At 60.6% G+C, this 14,379-nt stretch overlaps 3 protein-coding genes across 3 annotated transcripts in view; all 3 read right to left on the bottom strand.

Annotated features, from left to right (window-relative positions):
* Window positions 1-40: 40 nt before the first annotated feature.
* On the bottom strand, window positions 41-5,540 carry FGF11 (fibroblast growth factor 11). The gene is made up of 5 exons (XM_049637063.1): window positions 5,270-5,540; window positions 3,504-3,614; window positions 3,207-3,310; window positions 2,227-2,425; window positions 41-1,933 (listed from the first exon to the last, which is right to left on the bottom strand). Exons 1-5 carry the CDS (start codon window positions 5,460-5,462, stop codon window positions 1,863-1,865), a joined length of 678 nt encoding a protein of 225 aa, XP_049493020.1. The 5' UTR covers window positions 5,463-5,540; the 3' UTR covers window positions 41-1,862.
* A 1,656-nt stretch (window positions 5,541-7,196) lies between these two features.
* TMEM102 (transmembrane protein 102) lies at window positions 7,197-10,209 on the bottom strand. Its single transcript, XM_049637066.1, has 3 exons — window positions 9,510-10,209; window positions 8,946-9,178; window positions 7,197-8,819 (listed from the first exon to the last, which is right to left on the bottom strand). The coding sequence occupies exons 2-3, from the start codon at window positions 9,157-9,159 to the stop codon at window positions 7,501-7,503; spliced, it is 1,533 nt and encodes a 510-aa protein (XP_049493023.1). The 5' UTR covers window positions 9,160-9,178; window positions 9,510-10,209; the 3' UTR covers window positions 7,197-7,500.
* Window positions 10,210-11,641: 1,432 nt separating this feature from the next.
* The window catches only part of SPEM3 (SPEM family member 3), a 3,699-nt gene continuing 961 nt past the window's right edge, over window positions 11,642-14,379 (bottom strand). The window contains 1 exon segment of the mRNA XM_049637065.1: window positions 11,642-14,377. Coding sequence (XP_049493022.1) covers window positions 11,655-14,377 — 2,723 coding nt within the window. The 3' untranslated portion in view covers window positions 11,642-11,654.

The raw sequence follows: 14,379 nt of genomic DNA on the forward strand, positions 1-14,379 counted from the left end.
CCGCCAGCCCACCCGCCCCGCCCCTGGGACTTGGTCCCGCCCCAAGCAACTGCCAATGCCCGCCACCCACAGATGACAGACAACGTGTAAATCGTTGTACAAATCGTCTTTAATTGAGAAAGCATGGAGTGGAGACCCTGTCCCCTGGGAGCAGAGCCAGGAGACGGGTGGAGCCTGAGCGGGTTCTGTGTGGGTGAGGGGAATATGAGCCCCTCTTGCAACAAGCCAGAAATAGAGCCTGAGGAAAAGTGACCAGCCTCTGAGCCCCAGCCCCTCCCTTTAGGGCCCTCTCCTCTACCCTGCCCAGGTCCGAGGTTACTCAGAGTGTCCCTCCTAGTCACTGGTGGCTTCCTGGTCTTTTCCAGGCCTGCCCCAAGCTCTCCACGCTTTTTTGGGAAAATCTAGTCAGGCCCTTTTTGGGTACCTAAAACTTAGCTGAGGTTATAAGCTGTAAGTTAAGCAAGTTCTAGTCAGTTAGAAGCTCTGGGGGTATATGAGGTCTAGAGCCCCGAGAGGCCCTCACCCTCCTTGGCCTGATTTGTAGGGGAGTGGGGTGGAACTTATTGCTGAACTGGGGTCTCTGCACTGGGGGATCAAGGTTGTGTCCCTCCTCTTATCCTTTTTATTCTAGACTCATTACCCTAAAGACCTCAGCTTTAAAGGGGACCTGGGAGGAATTCCTGCTGAGGTAGCTAAGTGTTCATGTCCCCCCCCCCCCCCAACCCAAGCACAGCCGAAACATGCCACGGTTGTGGCCCCCTGCCCATCCCAACCTCCCTACTATGAGCCAAGGATTCCTGCCCAAACTCCTCTGCCCTTCCTCAGACTCTGTTTCCCCGGCGGGACCCCAGCTGAGTTGCAGGAGCTAGAAACTGCACGTATAAATAAGGTTAGCATTCTATAGGAAGAATCAGATTTTTAGAAAACCTAGGAAAAACAAGAAGTGTTTCTCGATTCACCGAGAAACGCATTACTAGAGAAGGTAGGAGGGTGGGTCTAGAGCTTCCTCTATATGAGCATTAATAGGGCTATTCAGGCCTCGTTTCCATCCTGGAGGAAAGGGCTGAGTCCTGGTCTACGTCCTAGAGCCGAGATTCAGGAGGAAGTGTGGCTCCATATGTGTCTAGAACACCATGCTCTAGCAGTGGGTGTCTTTGGGATAAGAAAGTTAAAACTGTGGTGTTCTGGGACTGGTCCTAGTTCAGGCCAAGGCCAGCAGCTGGACAGGGCTCATACCCAGCCCCTCTCTACCTGGAAACCAGGGGGTCCATCTGGGTCAAGGACAGAAGCCTGATGGATCCAGAACAGAGCCTGGCAGCATGCCAGCATTCCAGCCCAGAGCCTGAGTGCAAAAAGGGCCCTGGCTAGGGTGCCTGATGTTCCAGAACCTGTCCAGAACAAGGCAGAAGGTGGAGGAGGGAAAAAAGGGAACTGATCCTGAGCTCCAGTAGACCTATAAATCTATGGTTCAGTGGCAATGAAAAGGGCATAGGGCTCCAGGAACTGGCTGAGCCCCGGGGTGGGGAATATTTATGTCCTGGTTCTGTCATTTTGGGAACCCGGGCGCCTTCTTGGGAAAAGGCTTTGCGGGGCTGTGAGTGTGGAAGGAAAGAAGGGATCAGCCAGGACCACTGTCAGCCTCCCCCTCTCTGAACTCCCAGGCCCGAGGAGCAGGGAAGCCTGGGGAGTCACAACCAGCCCCTTGGCTCCCTCAGGATCGAGCACCTGGTGGGACCTGGCTGCTCAGGGCATGAGTGTGGCGGCATGGGTGGGGGCGGGGCCGGGAGCAGGGCTGGGAGACAGGCGGTGGCTATGGCTGGCTCCGTGCAAGTGCCAGGAGCCTCCAGTCCACGGACTACATTTCAGGGGGCAGGGGGACTGGAAGGGGAGGTCTCAGGGACACTGTGGAGAGAAGGCTCCCGGTACATGGCCACTGTGAAGGGGAAAGAGAGGAGCAGGAAGGGAGAATTAGGCACGGAGAGACGTGGGAAGAATCAGCTTTGAAAGGGCTCCCATCCCCTACACCCTTCCTCTGGGAATCCCAACCCACAGGAGAAGGGCTCCCCAAAGTCCCGGGGGCCAGGGGCCGGAGCCTTCCTGGTTTGACCCCTCATAACAGGTGTCCTCTTCAACACTCGTAGTACCTTAGCTGTGTGTCACTCAATGTTCACATCGAGGCCAGCACCCTCCCCCCGACGTCCTTTCCTTGAGTCCATCCATACTCACCTTCCAGGAGCTTGGGCACAAAGTGAGCCGCTGCCTTGGTCTTCTTGACTCGATTTCCCTTCATGACTCGGCCCTCCTTGTCCAGGCCCAGGTACCAGGCCCGGCCAGAGCGGCGCTGGCGATAGAGAGCAGAGGCGTACAGGACGTAGTAATTCTCGAAGACGCATTCCTTAAAGCGACACTCAGCTGTGAAATGCGGCTGACAAGACAAAGAGCCAGAAAGGCACACAGAGACAGAGACGAAAAGACTTATCACTGGACAGAAGGGAGCCCTGAGAAGAACCAGCCAGGGGGCGCCTGGGTGGCTCGGTCGGTTGAGCGTCCCGCTTCGGCTCAGGTCATGATCTCACAGCTCGTGATTTCGAGCCCCGCGTCGGGCTCTGTGCAGACAGCTCGGAGCCTAGAGCCTGCTTTGGATTCTGTGTCTCCCTCTCTCTCTCTCTCTGCCCCCTCCCCTGCTCTCTCTCTCTCTAAAATAAATAAACTTAAAAAAAAAAAAAGAAGAACCAGTCAGGATACAACCCCTGCGTTTTGGGCTGGAGGGCCAACTTCTTACTCCGTATAGAAACTAGGAGAAAGGGGGAATGAGGGAGCATCTGGTCAGCACTCCCCCCCCCCCAGGAGGTGGGGGTGGGGCCTGGAATAAGAAGATACCTGCTCTCTACTCTCCTTTCAGCCTCTCTTGCCAGCCCCTCTCCGGGCTGAGTCTGGCGAAGTTCAGTAAACATGAAATCTGGAGGGAGTAGGATGTGCAGGAGTTCCAAAAGGCTGGAAGAGTTGGCCAAAGAGCCTGGTGGTTCTTGGGGGGCTACGCAGGCAGCAGGGATGGGAGGGACCCTAGCGGAGGTGCTCTGCGGTGGGCAATAACAGCACATCAGCAAGAGCTGGAGGGAGAGGGAGTCCTAGCGGTAGTTAAGGCTGTAGCTGGGGAGCCCTGGCAGGGGCGGCGATCCCCTGGCCACTCGGCCTCAGTGTCTCACCGAGCTGTAGAGCAGCCCCTCGGCGTTCATGGCCATGTAGTGACCCAGCTTGGCACTCTGGATGGTGACCACACGGAGCCCCACGGGGATCAGGTTGAAGTGGGCTGGGGGTGGAGAGAGGGGGCATCAGTGTCCCGAGCCTCAGACCCCCATCCTGGCTCCCCTGCTTCCCTTGGTGGGGGGGGGGGTGTCAAAGAGCCAGACGGAGAATGACAGCACTTAAGCAGGCACAGGATGGCCACCTCCTAGCCCCGCTCTCCCCTCCCCTCCCGCCCAGCAGCTGGCTTCCTCTCTCACTGAAAGAGCTGGTGTCCTCTGGGGTGCCCTGGATGGTCCCGTCAGGATTCGCCTGGAGGTAGAAACCCTGGCGGCAGAACAATTTGGTGACGATGCCTTTGAGCTGAGGCTCTGGAGAGAGAGACATTCATCTTTGAAAATGACATCTCTGTTCCCAGAAACGTTCCTACACTTGGCGGGATCAGAGGAGAGAACCAGGGGAGAATGGAGGGGAGGACGCAGGTCCCAGGGCCCCAGCCCTCAGCCCCTCTAAGCACGCTCTCAGCCACCTCTCTTTGACTCGGGAGGAAGCTGGGGGGTGGGGCCCTTCTGCTTCCTCTAACCCCCAGCTTTCTGTTTAATTTATTGAAATTTATTTAAATGGCTTAATTCCTACCCTACAGCTCAACCACCAGTGGGGGAGGGGAGAAGAGTTGGAAAAGGAAGGGGAGATCCATCCAAAGGCAGAGGGAGCCAGGCCGGACCGCTGAAGGGGGCAGTGTGCTTGCGGCCGTGGGGGGCGGCCAGGTGACCACGGGGTAGGGGCGCCCCCTCGGGAGCGGGGGTGGGGCTGGGGCTGACGCTGACTCAGCACCTGCTGCTGCGGCTGCCGCTCGCTTGGCGCGGGCCTTGCCTTGGCCCAGTGCCGGCCTGTCTGACACTGACCCATCTGTCTGTCTGTCTGTCTGTCTGTCAGTCTGCTGGCTCGCGGGGGCCCAGCCCTCCCCGAGGCTCAGCCTCTCCCTTTCAGCCAGGTAACCCGCCTGAGGTGGGGGACGTGCGGTACCAAAGCGAGGAAACCGGAGAAGGGGGCCCGGGCGCTGGCGAGGCAGGCTGAGTCACGTGGGGGCCGGGTCCCACTCAGAGGGTGGGCTGCGGACCGTACCAAGCGGAGGGCCGGCGGCGGGGGGAGGAGGGCACGAGGGGGCCGCCCCTGGGGGAGCTGGGAGCCGGCGGGAGCGGGGCCAGAGGGCCTCCTGCCAGCCGAGCCTGGACGGGGACCACGCGCTAACCCTCACAACTCTCCTTCCCCCGTCGCTTGCGCTCGGCCGACTTCCCTGTACCCCCTTGTAGGTGGTACGAGCCCCCAGTCTCCCCAGGGTCCCCAGCTCTGTACTGGGTCGGAGCTGCTCGCGCCGGAGGGTCCCCCGATCGGGGGGGAGCCCCCGTGGGGGGGGGGGGGGGGGGGGGGGGGGGGGGGGGCGGGTGGCCGGCTCCCCTCTCGAAGCGCAGGTCACAGAGGCGGGCGCACAGAGGGGCGGGCTGGCGAGGTAGCTGCAAGGACACCCGGGGGAGAGCTGGGGAGATTGGCGCCGCGCCAGGCAGGCTCGGCCAGCGGGAACCGAGCCAAGGCGTGGAGGGGCGGGAGAACCGGGGCGGGGGCGGGGCCGCCAGAGCTGCAGAAACCCTCGGGGTGACCCAGGCGTCCGGAACCCCCAGGCCCCTGCGCTCCGGATTGAAAGAATCGCGAGAGCCGGCACGTAGGCGGCGGACGGTGGGGGTGGGGACTCCTGTGTTGGGGGGGGAGGAGTAGGGGGCCGAGCCGGAGCCGCGAGGCTTCGGAGCGCCAGACCTAGCCCCTCAAGCCTTCCCCTTGCCCTCGACAGCAAGGAGACTCGGGGGTATGGGCAAAAGAGAAGGGAAACTGAGGCACGATCTGGCAGGAGCTGTGTCGTCCTGGCCCACCCCACCTCTCACTTTCGGGGAGCCCCCCTCAGTCGGGCCCCATCCTTCGGCGTTCCTGGCCTCAACCTCCCAGACCCGGGGACCCCGCTCCAGCCACTCACCAGGGCCGCGGTCGGGCCGCGAGGGCCGCCCCCCGCACAGTCGCACCTTGGACAGAAGGATGACGAGCTGCTTCTGGCAAAGGGACTTGGTGCCGCGGGGACACACGCGCCGCTGCGCCGACACCGGCCGGCTGCCCCCGGGCTCGCGGACCTCCCGCTTCTGCCGGATCAGGCTACTGGCCAGCGCCGCCATGGCGCCCCGGGAGGAGACACCCCCAAACCGGCAGGCGCCCCCAGCGCGCTCACCGGGGCATGCTCTTGACGCTGGGGTCCCAACTCACCGCCCCACCCACTGGAGCTGAGGATAAGCCCCAGGGCCCCCGCCCCCCCGCCGCCCCTCGGCCGCCAGCTCCCACCCTTGGGCCCCGTGCTAGCCCCACTGGACCCAGCAGCCTATGTATCTCTGTTGACCCCACCCTCGACTTTTGCCCCCTACTGAAAACTACCCCCTTTCCCTGTTCTCCGGTGTCCCTGTCCCCTCTTCCCTTATCCCAAAGTCAAGACCCTCAAAATTTCCAAGATGTGGTTGCAATACCCCCAAGCACCTTTCCACCCTATTTTGGGGACCCGCACTCCTGCCAAACCCACCCTTGTAATCTAAAGGGTGTGGGTCCTTAGCTTTGACTCATCCCTACTGGGGCACTGCCAATGTCAGGGAGGAACCCAACCTTGGTGTCTTTGCCACCTTCTAAGTGGGTTCCCCACTTTTTTCCCCTGAAGTCCCCCAAAACTATGTCTGGGGAAGCCCAGGCTGTCCCCCGCTCAGCGATTAGGGGTTCCCCGACCCTGTCTCTGGGCAATACTTTTTTTTCACATGGTTCCCAGCTGCTGAACCCCCTTCCTCACCTTGTTACCCCCCACTCCTTTTGAAGTCACCTCCAAATCCACCCTTCCTAGTGGGTTCACCAGGTAGGTGGTTGTCTGGAGGGCCTCTGTCACCTCGCGATAAGGAGCATCCGTTGTTTCCCGCTCCCCCCCCCCCGGGTTGCCCCTTAATTTCCTCGGGGACAGCTGGTGCTTGTTTAGATCCCACGCCCTCCAATCCAACCAGCCCCCCGAGAGGCGTGCACCCACGTTATCACCAGTCCCCGAATGTGAACAGGCTCCCTACAAGTCAGGACGCGTCAGAGCTTTCTGCGACAGGGCTTCCCCGGGACAGCCTATAGCACCCTCTTCCTTCCCCGACGCCCCTCAACCTGTCCTGTCTTGTTGATCCGGCGACGGGTGGCTCTGGCTCCGGTTCCAGGCTCCTCCCTCCCTGTCCCTCGCGAGCCGAGCCTCCCTCCACGCCGGGCTAGGCGCCCCGGACCCCCAGGAAGGAGGGAGGGTGTCTCCGCAGAGCGCCCTGGTCCGGCGAAGTCAGAGCCCCGGGCCTGGCGGCTGGACCCAGCAGAGCGGCGGCGGCGGCGGCGGCGGCAGCGGCAGTGGGGAGCTGAGGCAGCGGCGGCGACAGCGGCTCCCCCTCCTCCGAGAGCCGGCCCGGGGGCGGGGCAGGGGGCGGAGACGCCGGGAAGGAGGGGGGGGGGTGAAGCCGGGCGGGAGGAACCCCGGGGTTCCTCGGAGGCAGGGAGTGGGGACGGTCTCGGAGGCAGGCGGAGCCGAGGCCAGGCCGCACGTCTTGGGGTTCAGAGGAGGAGGGGCAAGGAGGCGACTCCACTGAGCGGATCCCTGGATGGGAGGAGAGGTTGGGCTTAAGATGGATGGAATGGCGGACGCTGGGAGGATGGAGAAGGGGACCCTACTGCCCCGGATGGGAGGGCAGAACTGAAGGGGGAAAGTGGGGGAGAGTAGGTAGAGGTGGTGGTGAGGTCTAGCCTGGGGCCGAATCCGGCCTTCTTAATCTCCGATTTTGTGCGAGCCAGATTGGTCAGTCCCTGGTCTCCGTGCCTTCTCTCTGCGTTTTGTCAGCAATATGCCCCCCTCCCCCTTCCCTACTGACTCCTAAGAGAAAAGACCATAAGAATTGGGGAAGATGGTTGCCTGAGGAAGCACCGGGCGGGGAGGGGTGCTGGCCACAGATCCGAGGAGCAGAGGGGCCAGAAGTGGGACGACCACAGGTCAGGGCCTGGGGACGGGGCAGGAGGGTGGGGAACGACCCGCGAGGAAGCCTTCCAGACTGATCTTCGGGCCCAGGACGCTCAGCCTGCCTTCCAGGCGAGGGGCCGGCGGCCCCCCCCACCACACCCCGCCGGCCAACAGAAGCACTTTCCACGCGGGTAGGAGCGGCGTCTTTAATGGGCCCCGCCTCCCACGCCAGCTAAGCCGCCCCCCTTGCGCGCAGCCTTGGCCTCCTCCACCGCGGCGCGCAGGGCCCGGGCAGGGTCCCCGCGGAGCCCGGCCAACGCCCCGAGCAGCCCAGCGGCGCCGTCCCCCGCACGGAGCTTTCGGCCGCTCAGGAAATAGTGGGGCAGCGTCCCGGCCTCGAGCACACGGCCCAGCTCATCCAGCAGCCCGAGGCAGCAGGCGCCCGCGTTCTCCGGCCGCGCGAGATAGAGCGCGGGCAGCCGCTCGCAAGCCCAGTAGAGCAACGTCCGCAGGAGGTAGGGCGCCGCGGCCCGGGTCCCGGCCACCAGCGGGCGCAGCAGCGCCTGGGCCGCCGCGTGCGCTTGCAGCAGCGGAGCGGGTATGCGCGCCTTGAGCGCCAGCTCCTGGCGGGCGAAGCAGAGCTGCCAGCCGGAGGCGCCTGGCTGCTCGCTGTGGCCGCCGGGCACCAGGTAGAAGGATGACGACTCGGAGGCCAGCGGGCCGGCCCACGAGTGGCTCCGAGCGCCCTCGGGCCAGCCGGCCACCGACACCACGGGAATCAGGTCGAAGAGCAGGAGGTGGCGCGGGGGCTCCGGCGTAGCCAGGAGGACGGTGGTGAACCCCGCGTGGCGGGCTGCGTGGACCAAGCGCGGGGCACCCGGGACCGGGAACAGGGACTCGGCGACCGCGGCCAGCGAAGCAAAGAACCACGCGGCCACCTGGGCGGGGCAAAGCGTGGGCCACGCCTCCCACCCCTCCGTCTGCTGCAGGCCTGGGCTAACGACGGCTGCTTTCGTGACGTCACCATTCAGGTTTTCCAGCGGGGTGGGAAAGCCAAGATCCATGATGCCTTGCCCAGGCGGCTCTTGCCCCGAAACGTTAGGAGGTGCTTTTTCCAAAGCCACGTTTGGATCAGCCTCAGTGACAGAACCGTGCGGCCGGTCCACGGAGCTTTGCCGGCTCTTGGGACTTCCTTCACTTTCGGTTCGGTGGGTGGAATCACGTCCTCCTGGGGCTGGAGGTCCTAGGCAATCCTGCCATGCCTCCCGGACCGAGGTTCCGCGTATGCGCTCTGGGAGGCACAGCCACGCGTAAGAGGAGTCCACGTCCAGTCGCAGCTCCTGCCCGGTGCCGTCTAGCGAAAACACAGGCACTAGGAGTGTAAAGCCGGCGTCGTAATGAGGTCCCCGGACGTAGGGACCTAAGGGTGCAGGTCCCAGATCCAGGGAGCCCTCGCGAACCCCTCCACGAAGCAGCAAGAGCTCCGCTTGGGGAGGAAAGCGGGGGTCCCGGCGGTGAATAAGACCTACAAGAAAAGACAGGATCGGGAGGGCACGACCCAAAGCCGGGACGGGACGGGGCGGGGCGGGGCGGGACTGGACGGGGAGGGACTGAGAACCGCGAGCACCCGAAGGCAGGGAGAGTTACTTACCCAGCAAAGAGAAGACAAAGTCCTTGGCCCGGAGGAGGTCTGGCCCCGGCTTGGGCGCGTCACTCCAGCTTTCCTGCACACCCAGCTCCTGGATCAGCTGGGTTAGTTCCTGCAGCTGCGCCCCAGAGCAAAAGTCGATGTCCGTGAGCGGCCGGGCGGGGGCTGGGGGCGGCGGGCCCCACCAGGGCGCACTCCCCCAGACCGCGGAAGCCATGCAGCTCAATCGTTTGGGGCTAGGGGAAAACACGGACGGGAGGAAGCTTAGACGGGCCGTTCCTTTGCTGCCGAAAAGTCGCCCGCGTTCTTCTCGCTTCCCCAGGCCGAGCGAGCGAGCGAGCGAGCCCAAGCACAGTTCGTCAACGGGTCTGCAGATGGAGGGCTCTAAATTTAGTCTTGAAAACGAACCAGTAAATACCTCCTCCGGCGTTGCCCTTTTCTCACACGCTGGTCCCCGCCCCCATGGAGCGGCTCACCTGACTCAGCAGGTAAAAAGTAGCCGTTAGGCCCCTCCTGCGGGATGAAATACCTAGTCTCCGCCGCCGCCCCTTGTCTACCTCCACTCACCTATTTGGGAAGGGAAGAGGCTTGTGGCCTGCGGCTTCCCTCTCAGGGGCAGCTGCAAGGGCTGGGAAGGGAACGGATGGAAAGGTTCAACAGGTGTCTTCTTCCTGTAGCTCCCAGGGCCACGCCCCCCATTGCGACCACGCCCCCTTCTGGCCGCCGGCCTGGTGGTTCCGGGCGGGCCTCGCCTCCAGCCAGAGCTCAGTCACTCTTCCCTCCGCTGAGATCTCGCGCTGTCCTGGGGGTTGTAGTTTGTTTTCCGAGCTACCAGGGCGTTGGGGCCACGCCCCCACATCCTTTCCTGTTCCGCTGAAGTAGTGCCTGATGGAAGTTGTAGTTTCTATGGAGAGCAACTGTTCGTGACTTTCGAGCCCAGGTCAGCCAGGCACAAAAACATCCCGTGGGGTTGGGACAGAGGATGGATCTGAACAGCAGATAATAGTGGGGGACACACCCCAGAGCCCGGGGAGAAATAGGGGTCTCCGCATCCCTTGTGTGAGTGGAGGAGCCCTAATCGCTTAGACCTAGGAGGGTTCGTCCATGCGATTCTAACTGCATTTTATTTTATTTTTTAAGTTTATTTTGAGAGAGAGAGAATCCCAAGCATTGTCGGTGAAGACCCCTCAATATGGGACCGGAACTCACAAACCTCGAGATCGTGACCTGAGTGGATTGGCGTGCTTAGCCGACTGAGCCACCCAGGTGCCCCCCATAACTGCATTTTAGAGAAGAGACTGCAGCCTACGAAGGTTGCCCATGATAGAGCTGAGCCAGAGGGGTGTCGGAAAGCGGCTCGCAGCTGGGTGGGGAGGCATCTCTTTGGAGTCAGGGGTAAGCAAGAACACACAGGAGGTGACCCAGGAATACACATCTGGCTCAGAGAAGGGACCTGCATATTAATGATGCCCACCTCAGACACGAGTGAGGGCAGGGGGAAAAAAAAAAAACAACCACTTTGACATCTGCCAGCTCGTGTATGTACATGGAAGAGTTATCAGGACCAAAAAATCAAGTCCAGAGGAAAATCCCAGCTGGGCTGGGGCAGGGCAAGGGGAAATTATCAAGAGAAGAAATGGTTTTCAGTTACCACGGCTATCAGAGGCACAGCTTAAGTCGGGGATGAGACTAGGAGCCAGAACGAGAAGACAGAGCCACAGGAAACCAGGGAGAGGCTCACAGCTCAGACCGACCCATGGCTGGACCAGGTGCCCTCCCCTCTCCTCCCACCCTGGGGACTGGGTCTGAAGTGAGATAAGCCTGAGTCCATGGCAAGAGAATGAAGCAGAGACACCGAGAAAAATTATAGTGGCCTGTGGAGGGGACCTCTCAGAATCCAGAGCTCAATTTGGGGAGCCCAGAAATCAGGGGTTCCTAGTCATTGACAAAGAGAACCCTTCTCCCTCGGCCACCTCGAGCCCCAAAACACAGCCCAGAACTGGGGAGGCAGGTTCCCATATATCTGGCTGTGACCCAAGAGACCTGATTGAGAAAACTGAGGACGAGGCTCTATCTCACAGTTTTGGGGTGATCAGGCACAGGGCACCCCTACATCTTCCCTCCTCCCCAGAGGGTGACCTCTCAGTCACACTAAAAACAATGAAGTTCTCTGGGTTCTGGGGGAGCTTTGACGATGGTGGGTTTGGGTGACTAGCGAAAGGAAAAGTTTCTCTAAACTCTAAATAAAACGCTGCCATCCATCAGGATTTTCTGCGACGATGGAAATGTTCTGAATCTGTGCCGTCCAATATAGTAGCCACCCGTGCCTACTGAGCCCTTGAAATGTAGATGCTGAGACTGAGGAACAGGATTTTACTTTTTGTTTTTGTTTTGTTTTCATTTTTTTAAAGTAGGGGGCTTGAACTCGTGAGCCCGAGATCAAGAATTACGCGCCCCACCTACTGTGCCAGGCGCCCCTGAAGTTTGTTTACTTTTCATTAAATTACGTTTTAATCGCCATATGTGGCCAGTGGCTACTGTATCGGACAATGCAGCTCGAGGGCCTTGGGGACAATGGGTTTCGCTATGTGGCAATGCAGGAGCAGGGACAAGGCTAGCATCGGTCTTCCTGAGGCCCCGTGGCTGGCCAGCGTCGGGAATGGGGCTGGGGTGGATGTCCTCAATCAACCACAGAACACTTCTCTTGCCTCTTTATTCCCAATGCACCTTTGTCCCCTCTTTTTCCAGGGTCCTCACCACACACTGATGTCCCCACTCCCTGATGGTCTCCGGTGAGTTGCTGGGTGCCTCTTGGCGAATGCGCCTGGGAGACAGAGCTTCACACTTGTCCCTGCCCAGCTGTCTTTGGCGGGCGTCAAAGACCACATGCCCTACCCGGGTGCCCGACCCAGGACAGTAGGGCCTCCAGTTGTTTTGGGGAGGCATAGACTTCTGGCGATAGTTCTGGCAGGCTGAAGGGATGGTGTTCACGGGACGATACACCCAGTCTTGGCTGCCTGCTCGCCGGGGGGATGGCTGCAGCTCGATCAGTACGGGTACCTCTGAGAAGGTGTGCAGGTCACTGTAGACCACCTGGGGTTTGGAGGAGTAGGAGTTCTGACTCAGTGGAACAGAAATCCATGATAGGCGCTGCTCTGGACCCTCCTTCCGAGGAGCCTCCTCGGGTACAAATGACTTTGTCATTTGTGTTGACTTTGGGGTCTGAGGTAGGCCCGAGACCTGGACAGTGTCAGTACCTAGGACAAGGCCTGGGTTCTTGTGGTGGTTGGGACTTGGGGTAAGGCACGAATCCTTGCAGAGGCCCGATCCCCCATTAAGGCCTTGAGTCCTGGGGAGGCCATGGTCTTGGGTAAGGGCTGGGCCCTTGTGGGGGCCAGGATCTTGATTAATTCCTGGGTACTTGTGGAAGCTAGGGTCTTGGGTGCGTTCTGGGCTCCTGTGAATTCCAACATCGTGTGTATGGCCGCATCTCCTTTCGACTTCAGTGGCTTGTGTAAGGCCTGGATTCTTATGGAGATCAGAATCTTGAGTAAGGCCTACGCTTCTGTAGACTCCAGAATCTTGGGGAAGGCCTGGGTTCTTGTAGTCTCCTGAGTCTTGGGTAAGGCCTGAGCCCTTATGAAGGCCAGAGGTTTGGACCAAGCCTGGACTTTTGTTGACTCCAGAGTCTTGGGCAAGGTATGGGCTCTTACGTGGGCAAGAATCTTGGGGAAGGTCTAGACTCCTAGAGACTCCCGACTCATTCGCGTTACCTGTACTCTTATAACCTCCAGAATCTTGAGAAGGGCCTGGGCTGTTATGGAGACCAGTTGTTTGGGAGCAATCTTGGCTTTTATAGAGTATAGTCTCTTGGTTTTGTTCTAGATTCCTATAGACTCCAGAGTTTTGCATAAAGCCCGAGCTCCTCTGAATGTCAGAAGTTTGGGGAAATGGTGTGTTTTTGTGGAGGTCAGAAGGTTGGGTGAGACATGGGCTCCTAGAGATACCTCCATCTTGAATAGGACCTAGATTCTTCTGGGGGCCAGAATCTTGGGTAAGGACTAGATTCTTGGGAAGTCCAGAGTCTTGGGAAGGGCTTGGACTCTTGTAAAGATAGGGGTCTTGGGGAAGGCCTGGGGGCTTGTTCAGGCCAAGATCTTGAACAAGGCCTGGGTTCTTGTAGGGGCCTGGATCTGGGGCAAGGCCTGGGTTCCTAGGAACTCTTGAGTCTCTTGAAAGGTTTGGAGTCCTTTGGAGGTCAGAGTTTTGGTTGAGGCCCGGACTCTCGTGAAGCTCAGGGGCCTGGGGTCGGATTGGGGGTTGGAACGTCTTGGAGAGCTGGGGAGGGATGGGAAACTGGGAGGAGGGGGTGGATGGAGAAGACTTGGAGGCTGGGGGATTTTGATGGTTGGAGAGTTGACGGAGGACGAAGGATTTGGGAGGCATAAGAGGCAGAGATAGAGTGCATGGTGGAGGAATAGTGCCCGGCACGCTCTGGCCACCGGTTGGAGAATGAACGCAAGGTTGGGAAGGTATGGCACCCTTGGAGTAGACCACGCACTTGGGGTAGACTGGAGTCTGGGAGTCTGTGTGTTTCCTCTCAGAGCTGCAAGGGTGGAAGCTGCAGTAAGGGAAGGTCTTGGGCTGCAGGAACTTGTCTTTGGCGTCATTTGAGATCTTCCATTCCATATTCCCCAAGTCCAGGTAACCCAGTATGGACCCTGCGGAGGGCTTGGCACTGTCCCCACTATGTGGCTTCGGTGTCTGCTCCGCTGCACCAGAACTGCCCAGACCCTGCCCCTCTTGGGCCCTGGGGAGGGTGCCCAAGTCCTTTCTGGAATACCCAGAGTTCTGGGGCGGGCACACGTGGCATAAGTTCTGCTTTGCCCTGCGGGCATCGTAGACCACCTGGCCAGTGGAGAGGCCTTGGCTGAAGGCAGTCGGGGTAGAGGGAATAGGAGTTAGGATGGGGGTAGGTATGGTGGCAGAGACAGAGATAGGAATAGGGACAGGAGCGGTAGTCAGGGTCATGACCAGAGCTGAGGTTGGGACAGAGATTGAGCCAGGGGCTGGGGTAGCAGTTGGGGGAGGCACTGGGGCAGAGGCGGGAGCAGGGAGCAGGGTGTGAGGGGTGGGGGTATAGGTCACAGGAGCATGGGCCGGAGGGAAGGCTGGGGCATGGGCTATTGTGTGCTCGGGACTGTGACCCAGGGAATGGGCTGAGGGGTGCTCAGGGTCATGGGCCTGGGCAGCAGTGTGCTGGGTGTGCTCAGGGGTGAGGCCTGGGGGATGTGGAGAGGCCTGGGCTGAGGCATGCTCGGGGGCAGGGGCTGGGGAGAGGATCTGGGCTTGGGGGTCGGGGTGCTCAGGAGTGAGGGCCGGGGAGGAGGGCTGGGCCTGGAGGGGGTTGTGCTCAGGGGTGTGGGCTGGGGGGGAG

The sequence above is a fragment of the Panthera uncia genome, chromosome E1, assembly GCF_023721935.1.
Source record: "Panthera uncia isolate 11264 chromosome E1, Puncia_PCG_1.0, whole genome shotgun sequence".
Taxonomy (NCBI): domain Eukaryota; kingdom Metazoa; phylum Chordata; class Mammalia; order Carnivora; family Felidae; genus Panthera; species Panthera uncia.

Excerpts from the sequence above, each read along its gene's own strand:
- FGF11 (XM_049637063.1), bottom strand. The coding sequence starts at position 5,462 with ATGGCGGCGCTGGCCAGTAGCCTGATCCGGCAGAAGCGGGAGGTCCGC. Across the intron at positions 3,615-5,269 it reads GCGGCCCGACCGCGGCCCTG|AGCCTCAGCTCAAAGGCATC; the intron begins GTGAGTGGCTGG and ends CTCTCTCTCCAG. Across the intron at positions 3,311-3,503 it reads AGAGGACACCAGCTCTTTCA|CCCACTTCAACCTGATCCCC; the intron begins GTGAGAGAGGAA and ends CTCCACCCCCAG.
- TMEM102 (XM_049637066.1), bottom strand. The coding sequence starts at position 9,159 with ATGGCTTCCGCGGTCTGGGGGAGTGCGCCCTGGTGGGGCCCGCCGCCC. Across the intron at positions 8,820-8,945 it reads CTTTGTCTTCTCTTTGCTGG|GTCTTATTCACCGCCGGGAC; the intron begins GTAAGTAACTCT and ends CTTTTCTTGTAG.